At 36.0% G+C, this 26552-nt stretch overlaps 1 protein-coding gene across 6 annotated transcripts in view; it reads right to left on the bottom strand.

The window, feature by feature from the left end:
* Positions 1-333: 333 nt before the first annotated feature.
* Positions 334-26552, bottom strand: part of LOC107732329 (drebrin-like) — an 84381-nt gene continuing 58162 nt past the window's right edge. Inside the window, exons 2-15 of one of the 6 annotated variants that reach the window (XM_016543613.1) lie at positions 24781-24836; positions 22887-22999; positions 21850-21924; positions 17472-17618; positions 16484-16561; positions 14250-14401; positions 14099-14162; positions 13688-13741; positions 13153-13267; positions 11450-11554; positions 7588-7695; positions 4793-5247; positions 4477-4582; positions 334-2806 (exon numbers count right to left, since the gene is read on the bottom strand). In XM_016543613.1, the coding sequence (XP_016399099.1) occupies positions 2754-2806; positions 4477-4582; positions 4793-5247; positions 7588-7695; positions 11450-11554; positions 13153-13267; positions 13688-13741; positions 14099-14162; positions 14250-14401; positions 16484-16561; positions 17472-17618; positions 21850-21924; positions 22887-22999; positions 24781-24836 (1681 nt within the window). In that variant the 3' untranslated portion in view covers positions 334-2753. Of the gene's footprint in view, positions 2807-4476; positions 4583-4792; positions 5248-7587; positions 7696-11449; positions 11555-13152; positions 13268-13687; positions 13742-14098; positions 14163-14249; positions 14402-16483; positions 16562-17471; positions 17619-21834; positions 21925-22886; positions 23000-24780; positions 24837-26552 lie in introns of all 6 variants that reach the window. The other 5 variants (XM_016543612.1, XM_016543614.1, XM_016543611.1 and 2 more) reach the window with 5 other exon arrangements.

Below are 26552 nucleotides of genomic sequence, written 5' to 3' on the forward strand. Positions count from 1 at the left end.
ACGTTCTGTCTCCGTCACATGAACTGTGAATGGCAAACTGTGAAAGTGTTTCATGCAATGTTCATGTAGCATGCAAAGTGTGCTTGTGTGTACGGCCACGCTATAGTCGGAGCTGTACTATTTCATAGCTGCTATGTACAGTATTTCCATGCTCATATGAGTAATTTTGGTTTGTTTTCTAAAAATATACACAATACACAAACAGGGCCAGTAAATGCCTGATATCTGATTAATAAAACTGAGGTACAAAGTCTGAATTTATTACAGCGTTTCAACATTTCCGTCTCTGTTTTGTTGCAGATAAAAAAAACGTACACAAGTCCACCATTTTCGGAAGGATTTTAAAGTCTTTTATTAACATACATAAGCACATAGCATGTCACAAAAGATCTTGTGCTTGTTTCAAAAACAGCGTGTGAGAAGCGGACGGAAAAAGGAAGAGATAGAAAAAAATAATTAAAAAATAATTTTCAGGAGTCGCTAAGCCTTGCTTCAGGGGCAAAGAAGAAATTACTGTAGTAGAACAGTAGTAGTAATAGTAATAATAGTAGTGGTAGTAGTAGTAGTCTCCTAGTAGTTTGAGGGAGAAAGAGAGTAATAATCACTACTAAGGAGGTAGGAGGGTGAACAGGAATACATGGAAGTTATTTCAAAAGGGGCTAAGTTACTGTTAAAGATGCGGGTTACTTCCTATTTGGTTTCATATTGAGCGACCTCTTTCTCTCTCACCAAAGAAACATTAGAAACCCAATCCAAACATATGCCAACCCCCGTTTTTCATGGGTGGTGAATCAATACATGTTAGTGATTGTAGTACATTTTACATGAGCACAAAATTAGAGCTATTTACAGAACAATACTATTGGTTTAGTCTTATTGCTTGCTTTTCCACTCCAAAAATCCTTTGTAAAACCAAGATGTTATGATGCCGCTTTACAACTTGACTAAAAGTATGAGGAAGACAGTGGTCAGTCAAGGCCAGGACCTTAGCAGGTAAGGATGTGGGCTGGTACAACAAAGATTACAGGTTGAGTCAGTGTTGAATAAGTGAGATAATCTCTCACCGTTCTGCCCTTGAGCAAGGCATGTCCCTGCATTTGTCTTTGTGTAAAAGTCAGTTACAAATCCAAATTTTGTTTAAAGGGTTGTAGTAATTTTCGGTTCATACAAATGTCTTTACAAATTGCTGGACTTGCTAAGGTCACATTACTCTGAAGAAAGTCCTGGGTTAACTAGCAACAACCTAAAAATAAGCTTATAAGCATATTAATATTATATTTCAATAATGTTACCGTGGCTTGAAATCCGAGATTATAAGGAGTTTCCTTCCCTTGGAGCATAAAACGAATTTAAAAGGTTCAAAATCACGTATACAAAAAAAGAAGAAGGTCGAAACCATACTCTACGCAAGTAAATGAATGCAAATACTTTGATTTCACTCGCCGCAGCTTGCTAAAACCTGTTAGAAGGATGCAATGAACGCTAAGCACAGCATTCTCAGCACTGCCTCACGGGGTGCTATAGCTAGCATTAGCGTAAACCGACTTTTGTAAGACAAAAACGACCATAATACGTTAACTACTGTCATAATGGAGTGACAGTTTCAATCCTGGTAAGCTACACGTTTATAGCTACATATTTGAATACTAGCGATTTGAAGGTAAATATTGTGGCTTCTTAAAGGTTTAGTTCACCCAAAAATACAAATTCTGTCATTTATTCACCCTCATGCTGTTCCAAAAACTGTACGACTTACTTTATTCTGCACAACAGAATGACAACATTTAAATTTTTTTAAACTACCACAGTAAGGTTGCATGCCAAATATATACAGCGGGACTACACACTTGTATTCGCGTCAGCATTTGCATACTTACGTAGAGTATGTTTCAGGCCTGAGCCTTTCTAATAATAATACAAACACGCACACTACCGAATATCTAACTAAAACAATTCCCAATGGAGTCCACTACGACTGTTATTGCCTAAATTTCTCACCAAATCGAAGCTCTATTGCAGTTTTTCCAACAACAAAAAAAAAAAGTCAGTTTCAGCCATGTTTATACACATTGTCTCATATGTAGTCAAAATATACATATGCCACCTGGCGCTAAAGTCCTAAAAGGCCGTTACACCAACACGTCATACTCAAAATAATTGGCACAACACAAAATTGTTTCGTAATCACATAAACCCCCGGCATTTTCCGTTTGCTAAATACAATTGACGCAACTGAAGCTAAAATCGAGTTCTGACATGCCTTTGCTTCGACGAAGGTGAGGGTTCGACCGTCCCTGACCAATTGAGTCATCAAAGCAAAGGCCCCTGTGGGCATAACACTCAAACAACTAAGATTGTAGGGAACTTGATTGAACCACTGGGCAGACCTAAGCTCAGTGTTGCTAAAGGAGATAGAAACTAAAACAGAACGGTCTAATCTGCTACTACACACACCTGTTAGGCATGGGATCGATACAACACAGGTGAGCGCTAGAGACACACTGTGCTATACTCTGCATAGAAAAAAAAAAGATCGAAATAAATAATAAACACACTAACGCACACATACGTACACGAACCGAGAGCGCTCATACCCACTGGCATCTTTAACAATAACCCGAGTCCTTTTCTTCTGTGGCTAATGTTGTTTTTGTTGTTGTTGTTTTTATCTAAAACATTTTGATGCAAGACTTCTGTAACTGTTGTAAAATAAGTTTTCATAGAGGTGTCGCCTCTTTTTCCCTCAGTCGCTCCTAATCATCATCTTCCATCACGGGGTCTGTATCCCAGCACGTAATGTCGATTTCTGCGGCAGACAACAAGACAAACACGTTATATTAGGATCTTTTCTGAGGCAACGAAGTGATGTAACGAGAAGTAATTATTTGCTTGGTTTTCTTGTTTATTCATACACCTGATGACATACGTCTGCAAGAAAGGAAAATCTCAAGTGGAAAGTTCATTCAATGTTTTTTTTTTAAATTATTTATCCATATGTCATTTTGAATTTTTGGTGAATATCTCAACCACTTGTTTCTGAGGCTGTCAAGTAGTGTTATTTTAGTATCACTGACATACTATAATAGTTTTCAATAATTGTTTGAATTCGTTTTAATTATGTTTTCCGTTTTTTTGTCATTTGTATTAGTTGTTTTTGGTGTTGTTGTTTTTTTTTAATATGTCTATATAGTATATTTATTTTTATTTCAGTTTTACTTTAGTACATCACATTAAACTAAATAATTTTTTTATTTTTGTTCTTGGAAACAAGCATGAATTTTTATATATTATTTCAGTTAACTTTATTTCAATTAATAAAAACTTTTTTTTCCCTTTTGTGTTCCACAGAGGATTGAAAGACATATACAAACTGCATGAAGGTGAACTACTCTTTTAAGGACCCATACAATCGAAATGCTGCTTTTGTTGCTTTTCGTTTATGTCCGTCATATAGCAATGCTAGTTTATTATTATTTATATACTATTATTTTATTAATATTTTTAATTATCATTAATTTTAAAATTTTCATATTAATCTGAATAATTTTTATTATGTTCCTTTTCATTATTTAATTTTCACTAGTTTTATGCATTTAATTTTATTTCATTTTTAGTTTATGTATTTCCAGTTACTAATTTTAGTGCTTAAACTTATTTCAGCTAGTCGCCGAGCAAAATGTAATAGAGATTTTATTTCAGCTTTATTTATGTTAACGAAATCGGTTTTAAATAATTTTAGATTTTATGATAATATCCCTGATATCTAATGTACTGTTCTCCAAAAATTGAAGCTATAAACTCAGGGGCCGTTCACACAGCACACATTCTAGAGTTAACAACAGGTAAATGCAACAGAAAACAGAAGATGTGTTTATAAGCATAATAACTCCCATACAATGTAGCTAATATATACAGTAAACATTAATTTTGTTTGTTTTTTTAAAGGGCATTGATCTGCTTTTCGTTTTCATTTACTTATACCTGATGTACTAAAATAGCTAAAACTGAAATACAAATGAATAAAAACTACATAGACAAAAACAAAAAATTTAAATTAAAAACACAACTAAATTACTAAAACTAACTAAAATTAAAACAAAAACAGAAATAAGATATAAAAATAAAAACTAATTCGAAATATTAATAAAAAATATAAAACTATGATATCTCTAACACTAACTTTTATCCACTAAAATAGTCTAAAATGATCATTTACCTCCTCATTAATAAACATAATTATCAATAGAATGCAAATGTAAACTAAAAGTTATTAGCTACTTAAAAAATGAAAAAGCCTATTCGTTATGTCTCACCCCAACTTCATGGTTTTGAATGAAGTGCATCAAAACGGGAAAAATGCTTGAATTAGTTCTTCTTTTATGTCTATATAGTTTTTATTCATTTTTAGTTATTTTAGTACATCAAGAGTTGCATTCATTAAATCAGTTCATGTGCTTCAATCTGCTGTCAACTAACCTGGTGGTTTGTTATAAAAAACTGGTGTTGGGTTGACTTTTGCAGTGCAGTCATCTGACTGGGCGAAATCCTCCTCCTGTGATTGGCTGAAGTAGCCTTCACTCGCCTGCACAAACACAAACATATGATGTAAACATATAAAGCTTCATGCAAATGTAGCATCTTGAATATAACTAGCGTTTTGTCAAGTGTCATAAAAAGACAACATATGCTGCCATCTAGTGGCAAAAAAGCATACATAAGTATATAAAGCATGCTGGAGAATGAGGGGCAAGACAACATTGCATTGTTCATTGTAACAGTGAGTTCTGCTCACCTGGGTCCCTTCTTTAAGCAGCGTGTCTCCATTGGTCAACAGCAGCTGTCCGTCATCCATGTCCTGGCTGTCAGAGCCAGATGCATGCTGCAGGGCCTGCTGGTAACTCAGGGTCATCTGGTGGGGTCCGGCCACATCCACCAGGCTGGAGGGGTCGTCTTCTGTGCCGGTGCAGTAGGGGGTGTCAGGCACCTCATCAAAGCTCAGGAGCGGCTGCGGGAGAGCAGGGGAGGAGCTGGCAAGATGAGGCTCCGGGGTGTCCTCCATCAGGTCCATAATGTGGCTGGGGGCCTGGGAAGGGGCCGTAGCGGGCGCTGGGCCACTGCCCCACAAGTCTAGCAGGCTGTCGTCTGTGCTGGATAATGGAGCGGTGCTACTGGGCTGGGGGGAAACACTTGGAGAGGTCTTGACGAAGCCGGATTCCTGCACTGGAGTTTGCTTGGGAGTGTCAAAGGCTGGAGGAAAGAAAAAGAACATTTAAGAAATACGGAACTATATTGTGCAAGAACATTTTGTGCAATTAACTCCAAAGAACAGCAATTTGGAACACGGAACTTGTATGTGCAATGCATTACTAAAACACCCAGGGGGCCCAAAAGGGTGCTTTTTTCTTTGTTTAACTGTTGCATCTAAAGAAAATGAATTATATGAATCTATTTTACAGATAATATTTGAATCAATTCTTTTGATTTTACTAAAGTGACAATGTATGTCTATTTATTAAATTTTACTAGTGTTCAAGTTAAATCAAGTTAAAAAATTTATGTATATTTGGGGTATAAATTGTTCCATGTGATTACATGACATATTCAATCAGAAAATATTAAGTTAAAGGGGTCATATGATGCGATTTCAATTTTTCCTTTCTCTTTGGAGTGTTACAAAAAATCATTTCAAGGGTAAAATCAGCTGCTCGATTTCACTTTTTTACAATGTTTAAAGGTATTCATAACACCATATAATATATACCAAATACACTTCAGTTCAGTCCTTTCGTTTTAAGGAAGTATTCATGGTGAAAATCAATGATTTTTAAGGGTATGTTTTCTTACTGTTCTGATTATGAGCAGTAAATTCAGCCCCAGTGAAGTGCTTTTCTTAAGTACATTTAGTGCAGGGTTTACACACATGAGCTGAAAAAATCAGTCAGCTGTGAAGGCAAACACAACCTGGACAAACAAATGAGCCCCAGGCCGCATCACAGGGGCCAGTTTGCATGCAAGAGATGATTTTGAGGGAGCAATAACAGCCTCCCAACTGTGTAAATAATTAAGCTGAGATTCAACATTTTACGTCCCAAATAGGCCTTGTAAACTTATTAACTCATTTTTTGGAGGACATTGTGGAAGAATCTGTTTCTGGATCTAAACTGTTTAGTATTTAAAATAACATTGCTGCTTCAGATACAATATGCATGCATTGTATGTCCTTTGTTTCTTTTTCTTCCTTTCATTCAAAAAGCACTCAGCTGAAACAATGAAACAGGTTCTGTGCAAAAAGTTGGTAGCAAGAATGTGTCATGGATAAAACAAACTAATGATAATTCTAAAAATATGATATTAAAGCAGCACTATGTAACTTTTGGCGCTCTAGCGGTTAATAAACAGAACTGCACACATCCCGCGGAAGAACATTCCAACCGGAGCTACTTCTCTAAGTTTATGTCTATGGCGATTCACGCAGGTATGTGTTACTCCGCAGCGGTGACGACCCGACCAGGCTACAATAGTCCAAATATAAGTACTTATTATAAGTGTACCGTAGTGATTTGGAATAAGACAAAAACGCGGTTTGGAAGATGAATTCATGATGTACTCGCTCATTATATACATTTTGCCAATTTTGAACACAGAAAAAGTTACATAGTGCTGCTGCTTTAAGGAATATAATAAAACTATGACTTAAAATTATTTTTGGCACATCGCCACATAATGGTCGGGAGATATGAAAAATGGTTTGGCCAAAAATCATAAGGCTGGTGTTTTTAGATTTGGAGTAACATACCGAGTCGAACGATAACCCAATTTTCCACTTACCATGCACTGAAGGTACTCGAAAAGTTTGAAAGTAAAAAAAAAAATCGCTAACCGCTAATAACTTTTGATTAGTTTTGCCTATTGTCATGAGACTGGTGTCAATAGATTCTTTGGACCATGCTGAGAACATTGATACCAATTATGCCATAATTGACCATTTTGATTTTCTTTGAAAACTTACTTTTTCAAACTCCTCCTAGACCATTGGGCTGATTTTCACCAAATTTGACACAGATTTTGGATTTTGTGTCAATAAACGAAATGGTTTTCATTTACTGTATCAACAGATTTGATGGCATAATGACAAACTGCATCTAAACTTTCATACATTTACACCAAACTTTGTGTCATTGTCACATCACACTGACCATAGCACCACCTATAGGACAAAAGTGATAGACCATTAATTCATATCACTAGTGATTGTATTTAGGATTTTCCAGGTGTTTTGCCTCTGTTGTGCTTGGCCCCTTAATTTCTGCTTGCAGCTACACAGTATATTTATTATTAATATTGCTTTGTAATTTTTTCATTACTATTTTTTTAAACTTTAATTGAGAGGTAGGTAACTGTTAATGATAAGCGAGGGGCATAAGATCAGGAAACATCCCGAGTAAGATTCAAACTCATGTTACCCACATAAGCATAATGTGCCAACCTCTAGGCCACAGCTCCGACCCAATATTAATCAAGAAAAAACACTAAACGAATATCAAAAAGAAAATAGTCAAACGAGCTCCCTTGTTCTTGAGGCCTTACCAAACTCCTTTCGAATGAAGTCCTCTTTTTCCTCCTGAATGGCAATTTTGGGGATGGGAGTACATCCAGTGGTCATGCTGCGCTCGAGGATTCCTTCAGCAGAGTCATCTGAGACATCAAAGAGAAGGTTAACGTTTGATCTGGGCTCAAGAAAATCTCAAACAACTCGCACCAGCCAAAATATCAATCACAACACAGATGACAAAGTTTGCAGATAGTCTGAAAGGATTGCTAACAATGCCAAACAATAGCAAGCAGTGTTTTGTCTGTCTGAAAAAAGTGCATCGTCCCCAGCGCCCTCGTCAGTGATCATGACAATAAAACACAGACATGCCAACGTGACCATGAAGACACAACACCGTGTGCAGAGCAGAAAATGAGTTCACAAATTTACAAATGCATGTAGTTTCTGAACATGCACACACTCTTACAGATGTCAGCGCAAGAAAGATGTTTTATTAATAAAAAAAATGTCTTAAACAGCACTTAAGCATGTATGCATCCACCAATGTGTCATGGCATTATGAAATGATACATACAGAAACACTAAAGGTTGACCTCTCGATCTCATGACAAGCTAAAGCAAGCTGACAAGTTAAAAAAAAAATTCAATTAATTGAGTTTTAATTGGCATGTGGTCAATATATATATCTTATCTTATAATATATCTTATGCAATTTTAGAAGATATCTACATAATGACCACCAGCCCTCTGGGAAGAACAACCATAGTTGAGATCTCTTTAATATCTCAATTGTTTCTCCTGGACAATAATATTTAACAGAGAGCAAACTGAAATTTTTATAATCTCGTATATGTTCTCAGAAGATCTACTGTAAACTATAACAAATCATGCTCAGATTTGCAGAGATTAAAGGGGTCACGACATGAGAAACCAATTTTTTCTTAATCTTTTGATCTCTTGTATCAAAGAGGTCTTTGTATGCTCAAAACATCCTGCAAGTTTCATAACTTAAAATGTCCTCATCACCGATTAAAATAAGCATTTATTTAATAACCCCTAAGAAAATGTCTCGTTTTGGATCCGAGGTGCAAGGTGACGTCACCAGGGTGCAGTCGATTGCATATGACCGCCTCCAGCGCAAAACATCGACAAATAGTCATCTTCTAACCACAGGCCCTCAAGGAACATATTAAAATAATTGTGTCATGACCCCTTTAAGAAGTCTACAATCAAAAGTCAGAGATTTCATTTTTGAACTCAAATAGTTATCAAATTCATTCAAAACTAAATTATCTGAGCTAATTCTTACTGTATGTCAAGAATCATCTCATTTAATTCTGTTTTAGAAAATTCAGGAGAAACATCTGAGACAAAGTTACTATGGATGAAGCATACTTAAAACCCAATTAAGTCTCCTGAGCTCTGAAAGAGCAACTTCTGAGCTACGAAATTTTCCACTGGAAGTCACCAACTCGTAATGCAACAAAAAACTGAGATGCAAATGTTGGAGATAGCCACTTTAATACAGCTACAGCTGAAGGAAGACCTCACAAGACATAACAAACACAATTAATGAAACCACAATGACCATCATAAAAACTGATTGCAGGAAAACAGTTGTACAGACCATGTGACAATTCAAATTTATGAAAAGTAAAATCCACTGTATCACTCTAGATAAACTTTAGATGTTGGGTCTTAGTACAGACCCAATGTTTAGTCCTCATAGCACACGCTGATAATTGTGGGCGCCATTTGTCCTTGTGTTGCTGTTTAGATTTACAGTCAAACACACCACAAGGTCAGCTCCACAAAGATCACAAACGATACCATAGTCACACAAGGTCCACGGAACGCAAGCCCAAGAGCTCGGAGACCACAGTCACATGCGGTGCAGTGTGGCATACACTCACAGGTCAACAGGACGGAAGGAAGCGCAGGCAGGGCCGCCGGTTATCCGTCAGAAAGAGCATGGGAGGAGAGGAAGGGGGACATGAGGGGAGTAACATTGGTGAGATTCAACCAGATCTCCCTAACCAAAAGAATCACTTTGTTTCAGTCCTCCAAATGTCCACGGCATAGCTTCAAAATAACACATACTCAATGTTTCCTGTGCAAAATACAAAGTCAACGGACAACAAGTATAGAACACAAATACGGACTGTGGACCCAGAGAAGATGGCAGTATGGTTCAAATCATCGAAAGAAATGGATTGTGACACTGAGAAGGCCGTAGTCTAGTTAGCTAGAATGGCAGGTTACTTGAGATGGGACATACAGAAAGGGAGATGGTCACTTGATATTGGACATATAGTTCAACATGTAAGAGCTGAGGACACAGTGTCTTAAAAAGTGGTTCTGTCTTCATCAGGACACCCTAAACCTGCTCCAGAGTGGGACAATTTTCAGTTCATACTGAAATTCAAATGTATTAATTCACAGAAAAAATTTATTCTGTCATTATTTACTCACTCTCATGTTGTTTCAGAACCAGAAGATATTTTTTTTTCATGGAACACAAAAGGAGATACAGTATAGAAGAGAAAAGTTTTTTGAGATGTACTATTCAATATGTAAAAAATTAAATTTACAGTCGGAATGAAGTTATCTATTTTGTAAATGCATGTTATATACCTTTTTTTGACCTCATAATATTTTATCCAAATGTCATAACTTGACCTTTTGGTGAAATTACAGAAACAATTCCCTGCTCTCTATTTCTTTTTCAGTACACCGTTACACTTGGATGTACATCACAATACAGAAGAAAAGATCTGTCGCTATATCTTAAATTACAACTTTAATGACTTGTTTCAGAACCAGAAGAGATTTTTTTTTCATGGAACACAAAAGGAGATACAGTATAGAAGAGAAACGTTTTTTGAGATGTACTATTCAATATGTAAAAAATTAAATTTACAGTCGGAATGAAGTTATCTATTTTGTAAATGCATGTTATATACCTTTTTTTGACCTCATAATATTTTATCCAAATGTCATAACTTGACCTTTTGGTGAAATTACAGAAACAATTCCCTGCTCTCTATTTCTTTTTCAGTACACCGTTACACTTGGATGTACATCACAATACAGAAGAAAAGATCTGTCGCTATATCTTAAATTACAACTTTAATGACTCTAAATATGTCATGTGGTGTAGCCATCAAGTAAAAAGTTGTAACATATTTTCCGTACACTTTTAATACATGTATTTAGGGCTCCTCTCTTTGATAATGTCATGTTTTATGTTTTTTGTTGTTGTTTTTTTGTCCTGTATATTTCTTCATGTTGGTTGCACTACATTATTTCACATATGTGTGTGTGTGTGTAATAAATATATAAGACATGATTAGATTAAAGATTATGATAAACGGTCTAATGCATTTTTTTACATTTATAATGTACAATAATTTTTTTTTAAATATAGCACATTCTATTTGATGCTTTGATGTATGGCTTCAGATATAGCTGATTAATATAGTCATATGGACTATTTTATTATAATCCCATTGTTCTTTTTGTCTTTTTTTGGAGCATCACACACACTTTCATTTTAGAGAAAAGAGCAGCTTGGAAATTCTTCAAAACATCTCCATTAGTGTTCCACAGAAGGAACGAAGTCACATGGGTTTGGAACGACATAAGGTTGAGTAAATGGAGACAGATGCTTAATTTCAGGGTGAACTATCACTTTGATACTAGCACATACTGACACTGGAAGACCCGGGTGCATCCGGTACAGTGCAGCCACAGTGAATGCTCTCAGAACAGCAGTGTTGCTGAGGAAGCCAAAAGAAAAACGGTAATTCAGTGAGGAGGGTGGCTACAGGCTAGGCTGGTGACTTTGTGATCCTATGCTGATGCAGTAGCCCTCAGCAAGATCTGTCCAGTACCTACCAGGTGGACCTGGCTGCCGCCGTGAATGGGGCGGAGTGCGAGAAGGGGGCGGGCTGCAATCGGATGGACTGTGCTGCTGCCTCAAGAATGGACTGTCCAAGCGGCCTGGTAAACGGGAGACAGGACCATCGTGCGGGACACGCGGACACCCACGCACACACAGAGCGACGTACACAGGTGTGACAGAGGAAGACCAGACCAGATAGACAGGAGGAGAGAAATCCAGGGATAGAGAGGGGAAGAAATTTGTATAAAAGAGAAAGGATTAGAGAAATAGAGAGGCACGAGTTCAAAACAGAAGCAATGATGGATGTGCAGCAGTTGGGTAGAGGTTAAATAAGATCCAGGATCGTCAGAAGGATAGATGGAATGGACAGAATATCAAAAACGGAAATCAAATCAAAGTATGGAGTGAGCAGAAGAAAAGAAGAAGAAAAAAAGAAATGACCAAGAAATGGAGAGAAAAAAGTGAGGTAGAAGGAGAGAGGTAAGAAAACAGTTGTTAGTGTGATGGTCTCACACCCTCTGAACATAAAGCAGCAGTTGTTTCAGTGTCTGTACCCTTCGACAACAGATGGTAGTGAAGAGTTTGACTTTCACTCCAACACTGAAAAGTCTAAGATCTTAAATAAACAATGAAATGGCATAATCATCCAGTAATAATATTGCTCAGTCTTGTTGGAAAATTGCACCAATATAACATTTTTGACAATAAAGCAATCCTTGCTTCAGCATCCCTGCTGAAAAAAAAAAAACCCTACTTAAACTATCCTATGGTGGTTTGTTGGTTTAAGATGGTTTATCTCAGTCATAGCAGTCCTTGTTTGAAATTTCCAGTCACTTTTTTCAGCAAGTATTGAAATCATTGATTTACTCAACTTCTAGTAGGTACACCTGAAGCTGATATGAAAAAGTTGAAAATAAGCTGAAACAAAACATGTTCTCAACTAGTCACTTTAGTAAGAAATAACATCTGTTAGTGAGCTGTATGACTTAGGCAAAGCACAATTATCAAACTGATTCCAATAGAGGTTGCATGTTGTTAGCATGTTGCTAAGCTATTATGCTTAATATTCTATTAAGCATAATACATTAGTACACAGAAATGTTAGGTTTTTAAAACTGTTATTATTATTATTATTATTATTATTATTAGATTGCACTATTTGACCAGCTGGAGGTGGTTTAAGCTGATTTTAGTTGGTTTAACTAGTCTCCCAGCCTAGCTAAACTGTTGTTTAGCTGGTTTAGCTTAGATTCTGGCCACAATGAGACATCTTAGTTAATCAAATTAACTATGAACATTTATTATAACATTTGAATAATCTGTTTCTCTATACTGTATATCCATCAATCCATTATCCAAAAATGTAAAAATTAAAATATAAACTTTGATACATAATTCAAAACGGCTTACATTAATTGTTGGGGCTTTAACCTCTGTTCTCTATATAAATATATAAAGGTATATCTATCTACGTAATTTAACTGTCTATGAACCTAACAAATCTGTCATGATGATTCAGAGCAGAGATTTCAGCCCATTCTGAGACAGATGGTCTCTCCTGAGCTGTGCTGTTTAATTCACATTAAATGACAGATTGAGAGACAAGTGAAGAGCAAGAAGCAGGACAAACAAAGGCTTAGGATTTAGCATATATGCCCCCCTCCTTCTCTTCTCCACCCTTTTACTATGATCTTACCGGTCCTGTGCGTGGTGACTGGTGAGATGTCCACGCTGTTGGCTGTGGCCCTCTCTCTCTGCTTGAAGAATTCCCGTGGGTTACTTGGCCTTTGGGCAATGATGGCTGCCGCTTCCTATAAACATATGAACACGGGAAAACAAGGTGAAACATAATATATATGGTTGGTTGGTTGGTAGGTAGGCAGGTAGATAGATAGATAGATAGATAGATAGATAGATAGATGGATAGATGGATAGATAGAACCAGTAATACATGTTGTGACAAATAATAACTGCAGGTAAGAATAATTTTTTTGGTCCGTTCTCAAACTGAAGATCCTATTGACTGCACATGCACAGAAACACAATGTCTTGAAATAGCATTAGGAATCCCGCTGACCCACATGTAAACCCCAGCAGAATATCTGCCATCATAACAAAAATCTGCCCCACATTTGAGTTTGTTAGGGTCAGAATCTGTTCTCCTTTTGAAAACACTTATCTGAGAAATGAACCGATGCTGGAGTGGCCTTACAAGCTCTGTTTCAACCCACCTGAACCTCTGTTTCCTTTTTGTCCAGGGCAAGGTCTTCATAGCTGGGCTCCGTCTGTGAAGTGGATGAACGCACTTATTTATTTCCAGCAGGGGGCAGCAAAAACTTTTTCTTTAAAATAACAGTTAAATGTGGGTTACTTCACCTGCAGTTGTCTGTAACTTATTTACTTTACAAATGATTAGTGTAATAAATCTGATTTTGTGTAAATACTTTTGAAGTCTGTGTACTGCCCAAACATCCATTTATCAATTTATTACAGGACAATATTACTGAAGACACACGAGTCATAGGTCATCTTTACCTTCTGGTTAAAACCCATAAACCATCAAGCATTCTGTAAATGATTCAAGCCATAAAAGCATCTCTTAAAACACCAAACCTGGTTTACTGTATGCAAAGCATACGCACTCTTACAATCAAGGGTTGATTCCTTGACCTCTCTTTGGCCTCTTCCTCCTCCTGCATCTTCTTCCTGTGACCACGTGTATAAACACAGATAGCATTATAATCATGTACGGCTGAGGGTCATCAGTGTTGGCCACTGTGGCACCATTCCTACCTCTGTTCCTCGATCTGCCGCTCCCTCTCACGGTAGCGCTTCTCTCTTTCCTCTTGCTCTTTTTTTTCCAGCTCCATCCTCTCCGCTTCAAAGCGCTGCCGTTCCTCCGCAGCCTTCTTCCTCTCTTCCTCCTTTCTCAACTCCTCCTCCCGCTTTAAACAAGGAACATGTCATTAAAACATCAATGAAAGAATTTACAGTATCACAATAACATTTACACTTATTATTTTTCCTTATTTCATTTATTTTGTATGCATTTGGTTCCACATTTCAGTGGATACAAATAGATCTAAACATTATAGAACGCAGTACTCTATTTTGTGCAAAAACACTAAATGATAAAAGCCTCCATTTGACCTTTTTCCACAGCAATTTGCAGAATGTTTCTTCAACTAGAAGAATTCTAGGATTTTTATGAACCAGCAATGTGTCATTTTCAACACACCGTTAAAGGAACATTCCACTATTTTTGAAAATAGGCTCATCAAGGAACTTTGCTGCCGTACCATGGGTGCAGCAGGCGCAATGATATTACGCAGCGCCTGAAAATAGTCCCAGCACGCTCCCTGTGCAAGCAGGTGGTCACGTTGGTTATATGTTTTAGTGAAAATAACATTTTTAACATTTATGTATAAATAAGACTCTCTCTTGCTTACTTACAGCTAAGCTTAACAACTTAACAGCTAGCATTTTATGTATCCTAAATGCACACAATTAAATAATTCATTAATTTCATGCTGCAAATGAAATATACAAAACAAAAATAATTTAAATTCTTAATAGTTAAATTTAAAGTTTATTAGTAAATATTCAAATATGTGATAATAATAATTAATATTGCAAAATTACAGTATGGTTGGAAAATGATACACAACAAATAGTCTGTTATGATATTTACATTGATTTTTTTTCATATATGTCTCAAATTTATCTACACTGGGCAAAAATGTATCTACCTTTTATAAAACATTATCGTGCAACATTATTGTTGTTAGTGGTGACAATAACAGCCATACATTTGTTAAAAATCAACATAGATATGTGACCCTGGACCACAAAACCAGTCATAAGGGTCAATTTTTTGAAATTGAGATTTACACATCATCTGAAAGCTGAATAAATAGCTGAATTAAAAGCTTTCCATTGATGTAGGGTTTGTTAGGATAGGACAATATTTGGCTGAGATACAACTATTTGAAAATCTGGAATCTGAGGGTGCAAAAAAAAAATCTAAATATTGAGAAAATCTCCTTTAAATTGCTAATTAGCATATTGCTAATCAAAAATGAAGTTTTGATATATTTACGGTAGGAAAATTTACAAAATATCTTCATGGAACATGATCTTTACTTTACTGATCTTTGGCATAATTTTTTACTTAGATTTTTGACCCATACAATGTATTTTTGGCTATTGCTACAAACATACCTGTATAGTTTTGTGGTCCAGGGTCACATATTTCCCACTCAGTAAATATTACCTTTTTATATTTTACTGTTAAGATTATCATAGTGTGACGAGGGGGGCGGGGTCGAGAGCCGTGGGAACGGAGCGAGGCCGGTGGAGTTAATGGATAATGAGCGACACCTGCACCACTCACCGGTCTCGAGTCTCACGGAGGAGCTCCGGAAGGATATAAAGGAGGAGTGACGACAGGGAAAGACGAGAGAGGACCAGGCCTGGATTTTATTTTGTGTTTTGGTTTCGTTTCGTTTGTGCGCGGCAGTCGTCCGTGAGGGGCTGTCGCGCTATTTTGTGTTTATTTTATTATTAATGTTTATTTAAACGTCCGCCGGTTCCCGCCTCCTTCTTCCCGTGACTACAAACAACGTTACACATAGTTTTCAAATAGAGCAATGTTTTTATAACAGATTTTCACCAATAAGGACTGAAATCTGTACATAAAGAATGTAGTAGTAGGTATGGTAAAAAGTTTCCAAGACACCCCAAGAAAATTTTAATAAAACCCCTGAGACATAAAAGTTAGTACCCAGTTAGTACAATTTTATTGTGCTACGAGAATGTAGAAAGTATTCTACTTAAGCTGCTAGTAAATTAATGGTATCAAATAAATCTGACAGAACCACTTCCTCATAATGTTAAAACAAAGAGACTAGTCAGCTGAGCCGTCACATTGTGTGCTAGAACTAGTTTACAGTGGTTCACACCGCCATCCTGAAGAGTCTCGGATCAAGCATCTTTGCATCAGAAAGCCAAAGGAATCAAATTGCTACCTTGGCTTGTTCCCAGAACTCCTCTCGATTGATTTTCTTCATCTCGATCTCTGCATTTGTTTTCTGGTAGGTGGTGCCCTGTGGTCAAGAGGAAAGGGGAAGTGTGAGTACTGGCCATTTTAATTGGATAGCTAACTAAGGACAAAGATGTTGATCTAAGGGAGGCACTATGGGGACAGTTTGTTTCTTCTCCAAACATAAAATCAGCTAGAAAGCACACACACACACACACACACACACAGGTAACACTTTACGTTATTGTTTTAATTTGACTACACTAGCAAAAATTAACAAATAATGAACAATACTGTGTTAATCATTTTTTTAATCTAATGGTAATCTACAGAATTTATTATTATCTTAGTTATTGTTCATTTCAAAATGTAATAATTCATTTTTTAAATCAAAAGTTGTATCTGTTAATATGAGTTAATGCACTGTGAACTAACATGAACAAACAATGAAAAAATTTATTTTTATTAACTAGCAGATTATTAAATGCTGTAAAAATGCTGTTACTTCATGTTAGCTAATGCAAATAATGGGACCTTATTGTAAAGTGTTACCACTGTCTGAAAGGTGTAAAATCTTGAATTGGTTTGGCTGAAACGCTACGATACGATACACTAATACAAAATTTTAGGGTTTACAATACTTGTAAAGACGTCATTCAGATAAGTGAGCAAAACAGCCGGAAGGATCTTGGTTATTTTAAAAGTGTGTGTGAATCAACTCAGTGTTCCCAGTGAAACAATCATTGTCTCAGTTCCTCTGTATCAACAATGCGGCTCTAAGAGCTCTTTCCTCTAAAAACAGCAACAAGGCTGTGCCCTTGTGTCAGACATCACACTATTAGAGAGCCATTCACAGACAACTTGATTTGACCCCTTTCCAGTAGCGTCCGTATGCACGTAAACAAGCCCACACACACACACACACCGGCCCCTCTTTCAACCCTTAAGCAGCCCTTCTGTCACCAATCACGCACAACGTGCTCTGCGTTCTCCTCGTCTCTCATTAGCAGGCGGCTTAGCACTGGACTGGCCACTGGAGCAGTCCCATTGGTCAGCCTCTGTCCAATGGCTGAGGGGTCGATGTCATCCATGCTGCTAGCGTTCACGATGACGTCAACACCCTGGAGAGAGAAAAAGAGCATCAGTAGTACTGCTGCACACACACTCACATCACCTGGCAACCAGCATCAACCGCGCATTTAAATGACGAGCACTTTGTTAAGTCACTATGGAGTGTCAGACAAAAGAAGAAAGTCACAATAGCATCAGGCTACTCCAAAAGGCATCAGTGGTGCTAGAAAGTTTCCTAAAACATTTTCTGATTCTTCCTTGTCCCATGACTTGCGAGTATGAGAAAACGGATACGTTTAAAAAGTGTTTCTGAATTAAAGTTCAGTAGCACAAATCACAAAGTGTTGGTAATTTCAATTTATTTCTGTGGATCAGTTCAAACTGTCTGTTCAAAGGAACTGGTTCAAAATGACTCATTTGTGCCATTATTTTTTTTTTTAAGTGTTTTTGGAGTTGTTAAGTCTGATTAATTTCTGTTAACCAGTTAAAAACAGTAATAATTGTCCAGTTGTGGCATTTTCCATTGATTAAAACGTTTTAGTATAAATATAAATGCTGGTAAATATTTCTGTTTACAGTATGACTATGGTATTGTAATAATGCATAAAACATTTTCTGATTCTTCCTTGTCCCATGACTTGCGAGTATGAGAAAACGGATACGTTTAAAAAGTGTTTCTGAATTAAAGTTCAGTAGCACAAATCACAAAGTGTTGGTAATTTCAATTCATTTCTGTGGATCAGTTCAAACTGTCTGTTCAAAGGGACTGGTTCAAAATGACTCATTTGTGCCATAATTTTTTTTTAAAGTGTTTTTGGAGTTGTTAAGTCTGATTAATTTCTGTTAACCAGTTAAAAACAGTAATAATTGTCCAGTTGTGGCATTTTCCATTGATTAAAACGTTTTAGTATAAATATAAATGCTGGTAAATATTTCTGTTTACAGTATGACTATGGTATTGTAATAATGCATAAAAAAAATAATAATAATAATTAGATATTATTCTATGTACTGTGTTATTTAGTGAAAAACAGTGTGGAAATGCATTAAAAACAATCTTTTAGTAGCTTGGCATTCTTAGTCAATTAGAAGAAAAATGCACCGGCATTTAATCATTTACAAAGCCATCTTGGGGGTGTTGCTTTCATATCTCTGTTGTCTTATTCGACTGAAAAATGCTAGGAAATATTCCCTTCTTTCTCAATTTTTATACTGTATTGAGGCTTTTATGTATTCAGCTCCGTCTGACTGGAATCTTCTTCAATCAAATTTGAAATTACAAAATTTGCTGTCTTTGGAACATTTTAAAATGGTTATTCAGCAATTGGAAGATGATTCAATTATGTAATTGTTTTAAGTATTTTTAGTTTGCTTTTGTTTTGTAAATCTGTGATGACACTTATTGTATTGCTGACCATTTTGGCCAGGACACTCATGTGAAAAAGATTTTTAATGTCAGAGGGGTTACCCTCACTTTAAAAAAATGACCGTGAATTTAACGGTAAAAGACTGTAAAAATGCTACAGTAAAAACCTGTTAAATGGTTAACGGTAAATTCCCCTACTATATACGGTGAAAAACTGTATTGGACATTACATGTATTGGACATTAATTTTACGGTAGTATACCGTTTTTGGAAGTGAAAAAGATATATAACATATCAAGATGTATAGGCTAATAAACACTGAGATATATTTTTCTGGCTACAATGCCCTTTAAAAAATGCTAATTATTAATGTAGAAGATAGGTGGCACTATAACAAAATCTACACTACAGTTTAAAAGTTTGTGGTCGGTAAGATTTGCAATGTTTTTAAAGTCGTCTCAACAAGGCTGCATTTATTTGATCCAAAATACAGCAAAAACAGAAATATTATTACAAATTAAAATGCAATTTATGCCTGTGATGGCAAAACTGAATTTTCAGCAGCCATCAATCCAGTGTCACATGATCCTTCAGAAATCATTCTAATATGATAATTTGGTGCTCATGAAACCTAACCGCAAATATATTTGTGAAACCATGATACATTTATTAGAAATATTTCTAATAATGGACCACAGGGCACCACCTACCAGAAATATATCTAATATAATTAGAAATATTATTACAAATTAAAATGCAATTTATGCCTGTGATGGCAAAACTGAATTTTCAGCAGCCATCAATCCAGTGTCACATGATCCTTCAGAAATCATTCTAATATGATAATTTGGTGCTCATGAAACCTAACCGCAAATATATTTGTGAAACCATGATACATATTTTTTTTAGGATTCTTTGATGAATAGAAAGTTGATTTGTAATAGAAATCATTTGTAACATTATCAATGCCATTTTTGATCAATTTAATGCACCCTTGCTGAATTAAAGTGTTAATTTCTTTAAAAAAAAAAAAATCTTACTAACCCCAAACTTTTGAACAGTAGTGTATATTATTAAATCATCAATCATATTAATGAAAGAATGAGTTCAGACTATGTACAGTACAGTACAGTATGTACATATAAAGCGATAACTGTGAATGAGTACAAATGATGAGAAAAATAAGAAGTGAATGCAATTAGCCTTTTCATTCAGTATAAAACAGGTCTTCAATGTGCTTGTAAGCACACAAGAGCGTTTGTGTGAGCATCACAGCATACTGAGCTGGACCTCTAACTAAGCTTTTGTAAGAACATCAAACAACAAACGACTATATCTAGTTCATGTGTGTTCCTCTAACACCGCTACATGAATGCTGCCATCAGTCTTTTCAGTAGCTCAAAAAGAGCAGCCGACGAGTTGACTGGCACTTTAGATCAATTCATTCCTGATAGCAGCGTCTCTCTTTCAGCCCAAAAGCACAATCTCTGTGGCGGCCTTGGTCGTCTCACTGATGTTTCATCGTGGAGTTTCTCTACCTCAATACCTCTATTCTCTCTCTCTCCTTTTCTCGCCCACGCATCCACGTTGAAGAGATTGAGAGATTTGAAAAGGCGAGCAGCCCTCCATTCAGATCCCTCACACCGACAGACACTTCCAAAACAATAGCCCTGAAGAGGACCGTGTTAGTCATCTAGAAACATCTTCTGCTGTTAGGTACATACACACATGCAGCAAACCCCCCAAGACTCTTTGGGCCACCCACATGACTTGTGATTTACTCTTATCTGCTGGAGCACAGGACTGAATTGCAGCAGAGCTAAAGAGGCATGCTGTTCAACAAAGCCATACAGCAAGCCGAAACAACAACAGACGAGATGGTGGTATTGAAAAGCACTAAAAACAGTATGTTAGAATTCATGCATTATGAGTCAATGTTTGAAATTTACACTTCAAAACAACTTCTGAAAAACACCAATTATGTTTCAATGGGTGAATTTCACGAAAACAGGTCCAGGTCCGCTTTTTTTTTTTTTCACTGATAAGAAACAAAATAAAATAAAAATGGAATTTTAATGCATACACTGTAAATAAAAATGAATAATGTTTAAAAAAAAATGATTCGATTTATTATTCAATTTATAATTTATTTTACGAAAACGTCTAGATTTTTCTTATTAAGGTATTTCACAGATAAAATAATAAAAAAAACATACATTTTATGCATATACTGCAAATATAAATGAACAAAAAGAAAACAAATTGTTCAATATAATTTTACATGTGTTTATTTAGTAAAACAAAAACTGTGTAAACAACACTTTACACAAAATTATTATGTATTGTTTTCTTTTTAAGGTCACATTTCACTGAAAAAATAAAATATATTTTAAAATAAAAAGTATTTTGTTGTACAGTACATAATAGTAATAAGAATGAGATTTTTTTAGCATGTGCATTACTATGAGAATTAATCAGAATTAGGTTAAAACATGCTTAATTGTCACCAAAATAATGTCACAATGAGTCAAAGTAAAAATGAAAATAAATAAATGAATGAATAAAAGTGATGGTACAATACAATCTTTTGAACAATCTCCAAAGTATAACTTCTCATTTCTTTGATTTGATTTTGTGGTGAACTCAACCTGCCCTGGACCAGGTTTTGTGAGATCCACCCCAACACTAACAAAGAAAATTGCTTTAGATGAATCACATTTCCCTTTCTTCAGTCAGTTTTCAAAGAAAAGTGACAAAAAATGACTTCGAAACCTAACAGCTAACTCTCCTCGCATGCTCAGAGCAGAGATGATGTGAAAATGACAGTGACAGCGGAGTCATGTGTCTCTGAAATGGATTATTACCTAATTTAGAAGAGAAGTAAAAGATGTTCGTTTTACCTTGGGGAGACCCACCTGGAAAAACTCGGCTATGGTGGCTACATGACTGGCACAGGCACACTTCCTGGCATCAGGCACATCTTCACCAACCTGAACACACGTTGTCATACATGTGTTTATTCAAAGAACACAACTGTAGAGTATACAAAAAAAAAGTCTAGCACACTTCAGAGTATACTGGTAATATATAATTGTCTCAGATTGCTCCCCCACTGCATTCAGAAAACAAAAACCTGATAATCACATCCTTAAACTTAAAACTGAGGTGAATATTGTGTTCCACCGCAACCATGACGTGCGTTTCCAAGGCAACAATAGGTTTAAAGAGATACTGCCCCTTTAATAATTCAACTAACAACAGGCAGACTTCTCTGATCAGCACCCATTGAAAATAATCAAGCTTACACAGTTTAAAACAATTGCTGTGACATAAAGGGATGAGTACTAAGAATACAAAGTCCAAAACATGCTTGTAATTAAATGAACATAAGAAAATCATTTTAAAAAGCATTTAAGAGTGTCTTTCATGAGTTGTGTGCAACAGCCGGTACTTCGCTTTTTACAAATGCATGCACTTCAAAATGGTGACAGCTTTAAAATGGATTATCTAAATGGAACCTGGAGGCTTGTTCTTTTATTTGATCTATTCTAAGCAATATTATCGAGTGATTCAGCCATAATTTTTGCCATCCAACTCATGTTTAAAAAAAATCAAAACGCCTTCAAGCCACTAACCGTTATACTGGCCCATATCAGCCTAACCACAAGCAAACAGAACATGTCTTCTAATCTAATCTTGGATTTTTAGCAAAATCGTAATTTTATAACTACTAATTCAGGATTGTGGGAGCTTGACGTGTGGTCTTGCTCCCACCACCATCACAAAATTATTTCCTGATTTTGTATGATAAAAGAATGAATGATTTCAGGGCAGCACCGATGTTGATTGACTGTGGTTATGTTGACTGCTGTGTCTTTGCTGACCTCTAGAGCTAGTGTTCTTGCTAACGGCTTTCAAAATTCACTGAACGCAGGTTGTTGCGTCATCTCACCCAGTTGATGAGGATGTAGCGAGGCAGGGCTGTGTTGGGCTCCTTCAGGCTGCAGAAACCGTACATGATCCGGGTGTTATCGAAGGTTACTGCAATCTCTGCCAGACCGCCATCTGTGAAACACAACAATCACACTGTTTAGAAAGAAAAGTCTGTTTTTGTGTACTAATTGCCAAAAAAAAAAAAAAAATCTATAGCAGAATATTGCCCATTTTGGCCTGACCACACAGTAATAGTACATCTAATCAAGTCATTTCATAACTACTAATTCAGGATTGCGGGGGCTGATGTGTGGGCTCCATCAGAAAATTATTTCCTGCCTTTGTAAAACAGTTGTTAGTTAGACCCATTTTATTTAGTTAGTACTCGCTGCAAAATAAATACATATCAAAGTTAAAACATCCGAAATATCCATAAGATAATAAGTTATATAAGTTTGTTTTCAGGAAATACATTTGAAAATGTTGACCTTTGTTTAAAGGTCTAACTAAAATACCACTGGAATAAGAAAAAGGAATGTATTTAATTGAAAAGAAAGAAAAGATATTCTCTAAATGCATAGTACATTACTATAAACAAAAACAATTTAAAACAAGCATTTACTACTTAATACTGGTAATTGTGTTTAATAATAAAAAAATATTTATATAATGAATATTTAATAATAATAATAAAAATAAATTACAAAATAATTCTTAATAAAATACAATTCTAATCTGTTGCAAATGCTTCCTTTTTAATCACCATGTGTGCTGGCTACCCATTATACTGATAACCATGACTGATCGGTTAGTTACTGCCTTTCATGAGAGGTATAAATGCGCCAATAGACAGAAATAGATCTCTGGAGAGTGTTTGGTAGACATAAACACACACACACACACACACACACACACACACACACAAACAGTCTGGTGGAAGTTCTTTCCTGCTCCGGAAAGAGGAAATTACACAAAGCAGTAGACACATAAGCCCACTACTTTCTACCCACATAAAAAATGTAACTCTGTGTACACTAAACTGATCTAAATAAAATTCCACTCTTGGTCATTTGAAATTGATAATTTGAAATTGCACTTGAATAAATTGGATAATTATGGTTTTGAAATCTGATTGGCTGAGCTATATATATATTGAGCTATATATATATTTTTTTTTCTTTCATTTTTTAGGTTGTCATTTGCTAAATATCTCACAAGTTTGCATGAATGTCCCTGCTCTGCTTGGCATCATTTTCATATTGTGTTGGTATTTTTAACATCACTAAGATATAATATTGTTTATGAAAACTGCAGCAAAATGACGGTTTTGGACACAAATACTTCAGAAACAAAAAAGTCAAACTATACACTGTAAATAAACATTGCGGGAAATCGCTTGCAAACAGACTTTCCGCAACAGATCCAGCTTCTGAATGGGGTCCTCTGTGCTAATCAACACGGCCCTTAATAATAACCTTCCATCAGTCACAGACTAAATGATTGTCATCAGTGTGAAATGACAGGTTTCTCTCCTCCAGCTCTGAGGGAAATCAGAGACCGTGCAGCTTGATGCATTATAATAGTTGGAAAACTGCTGAGTGACGGTTACCTCCAGTGTTTGGGATCTGTATTTGGATGGCAGGATTACAGTCCATTGAGTTTTATGAATATTTACAGTAGACGTTAGTCTTTGCACAATACTAGTAGTGTTAATATCACATTTAATGCGTTTGGAGTCTGTCACGAAACAATCGCACAGTTGCATTCACTAGCACAATCATGGTACATCAACAATGCAAATGAATGTCATCAGTCACAACCGACAGCGTTATTGCTTGTGCATGACTACATTCTGGTTGGTTATTATTAGATCGTCTATATTTGGACAGGAAGTATATTGAGATGTAGCCTACCTCCTGATGCAGACAGGATCAAATCGTTACTGTCATCTTCATACGTGTATAAGGCCCTGAAGAACAGAGAAAGAGGAATCATCTTAGTAAAGCGACTATTCGATCAAAGACATCAACAATAACATCAATAAATCAAAACAATTCAGATAAAAATCAAAAACACTTAAAAACAATTATGAAAGATGTTAAACTATACATTTTTTCTTTAATGACATTCTGTAAGCATGCCCAATGTATTAATACTATATTACTTACAGGTCAATATTAAAATGGATAATTTACACTTTATATTTATATTTGTATACCTTATATTTATACTCTATATTTCTATACTTTATATTTTCAATTTATATTTATTCTAATAAATGTAGCAAATCTCAAAATAAATATTAATTTTACATATGCAAATTATAATGTTGTGATGCCTAAATTCACATTTAAAATAATTTTTTTTATTTCAAATTTAATTAGATAAAACAAAGTAATTGCCCTTTATCAGTTATTGGCCATAATGTGACCATAATTATTTGTTCCTTCCTAATAATCTCATTAGGAAAAACAGAATTCTGGCCATATAAAACAGTAACAGCACAACTCTTCTCAAATAGGCGCATGAATTGAATTGAGGCATCATTCATGTCTGTAGCACAATTGCTTTGGGACAAGTGACATTCCCTGGTTTAATACTTAGGGTTAGGGGTTTGTTCAAAGCAAGTACACAAAACACAATAAAACAAACTAATGAAAAAGTTTTTGATTTCCAGGTCAGTCCCATGCACAAAACTCATCTCCATTGTACTGACAGACTGGAATGCATTCTATCCAGAGGGCCAAAGCAGTGCACTCTGGGTCAAGGGTGCTATTAGCTCGGAGGAGAAAACTGCATTATCCTCTGTCATCTGAGAGCTCTGTGTAGGAGGAAAAAATATAGAGCGCTAGTACTTGTTATGCTTCTAATAAAAGTGAAACTACTGCTTTTTCATCCTGTCTCACGCTTACCTGCGAAAGCAAGAATAATTCTGGTAACAACTGTGCATTCTAAACCGATATCTAGAAATTTGAATGAATTGTGTATGCTCAGATAAAACACACCCCATGCAGCGTTTCTAACATGCCAAGGCTTTGATGTTTCATTCTTTAAATAATGGAGGTAATCATTAACATATTGTAGTGCACAGCTAATCTCATTCCCCATCACTGCAAAATAATGAGTAGGAGTTTGGTGCTACGCTAGTAAGAACAACAAAGAGAAGAACAGAAGTTCTACTGCCGTAAGCTACAACATGAAGCATGGGAAATGGATGAAAATAGTGTCTCACTGTTTAGATGAACTGATGTACGGTGTTGTGAATATACTGTCCCAAATCTGTTTAAAACAGGAACTTAATGATGTAGAAACTGTGTAACCTTAAAGGGGTCATATGATGCTGCTAAAAAGAGCATTATTTGGTGTATTTGGTGTAATGAAATGTGTTTATGCGGTTTAAGGTTAAAAAAACACATTATTTTCCACATACTGTACATTATTGTTTCTCCTCTATGCCCCGCCTTTCTGAAACGCGTCGATTTTTACAAAGCTCATCGGTCGGAAAAAGCGAGGTGTGCTCTGATTGGCCAGCTATCCAGTGCGTTGTGATTGGCCGAATTCCTCAAGCGTGTGACGGAAATGTTACGTCCCTTACGATACTGTGATGCCTGCGGCAAAAACATGTGACGACCCCGGGCTGGACTCTGCTTCATCCACGGTGAAAGCCGATCCGGCGATCCACAGC

Source organism: Sinocyclocheilus rhinocerous, unplaced genomic scaffold, assembly GCF_001515625.1.
Source record: "Sinocyclocheilus rhinocerous isolate Xijiao unplaced genomic scaffold, SAMN03320098_v1.1 scaffold249, whole genome shotgun sequence".
Taxonomy (NCBI): Eukaryota; Metazoa; Chordata; class Actinopteri; order Cypriniformes; family Cyprinidae; genus Sinocyclocheilus; species Sinocyclocheilus rhinocerous.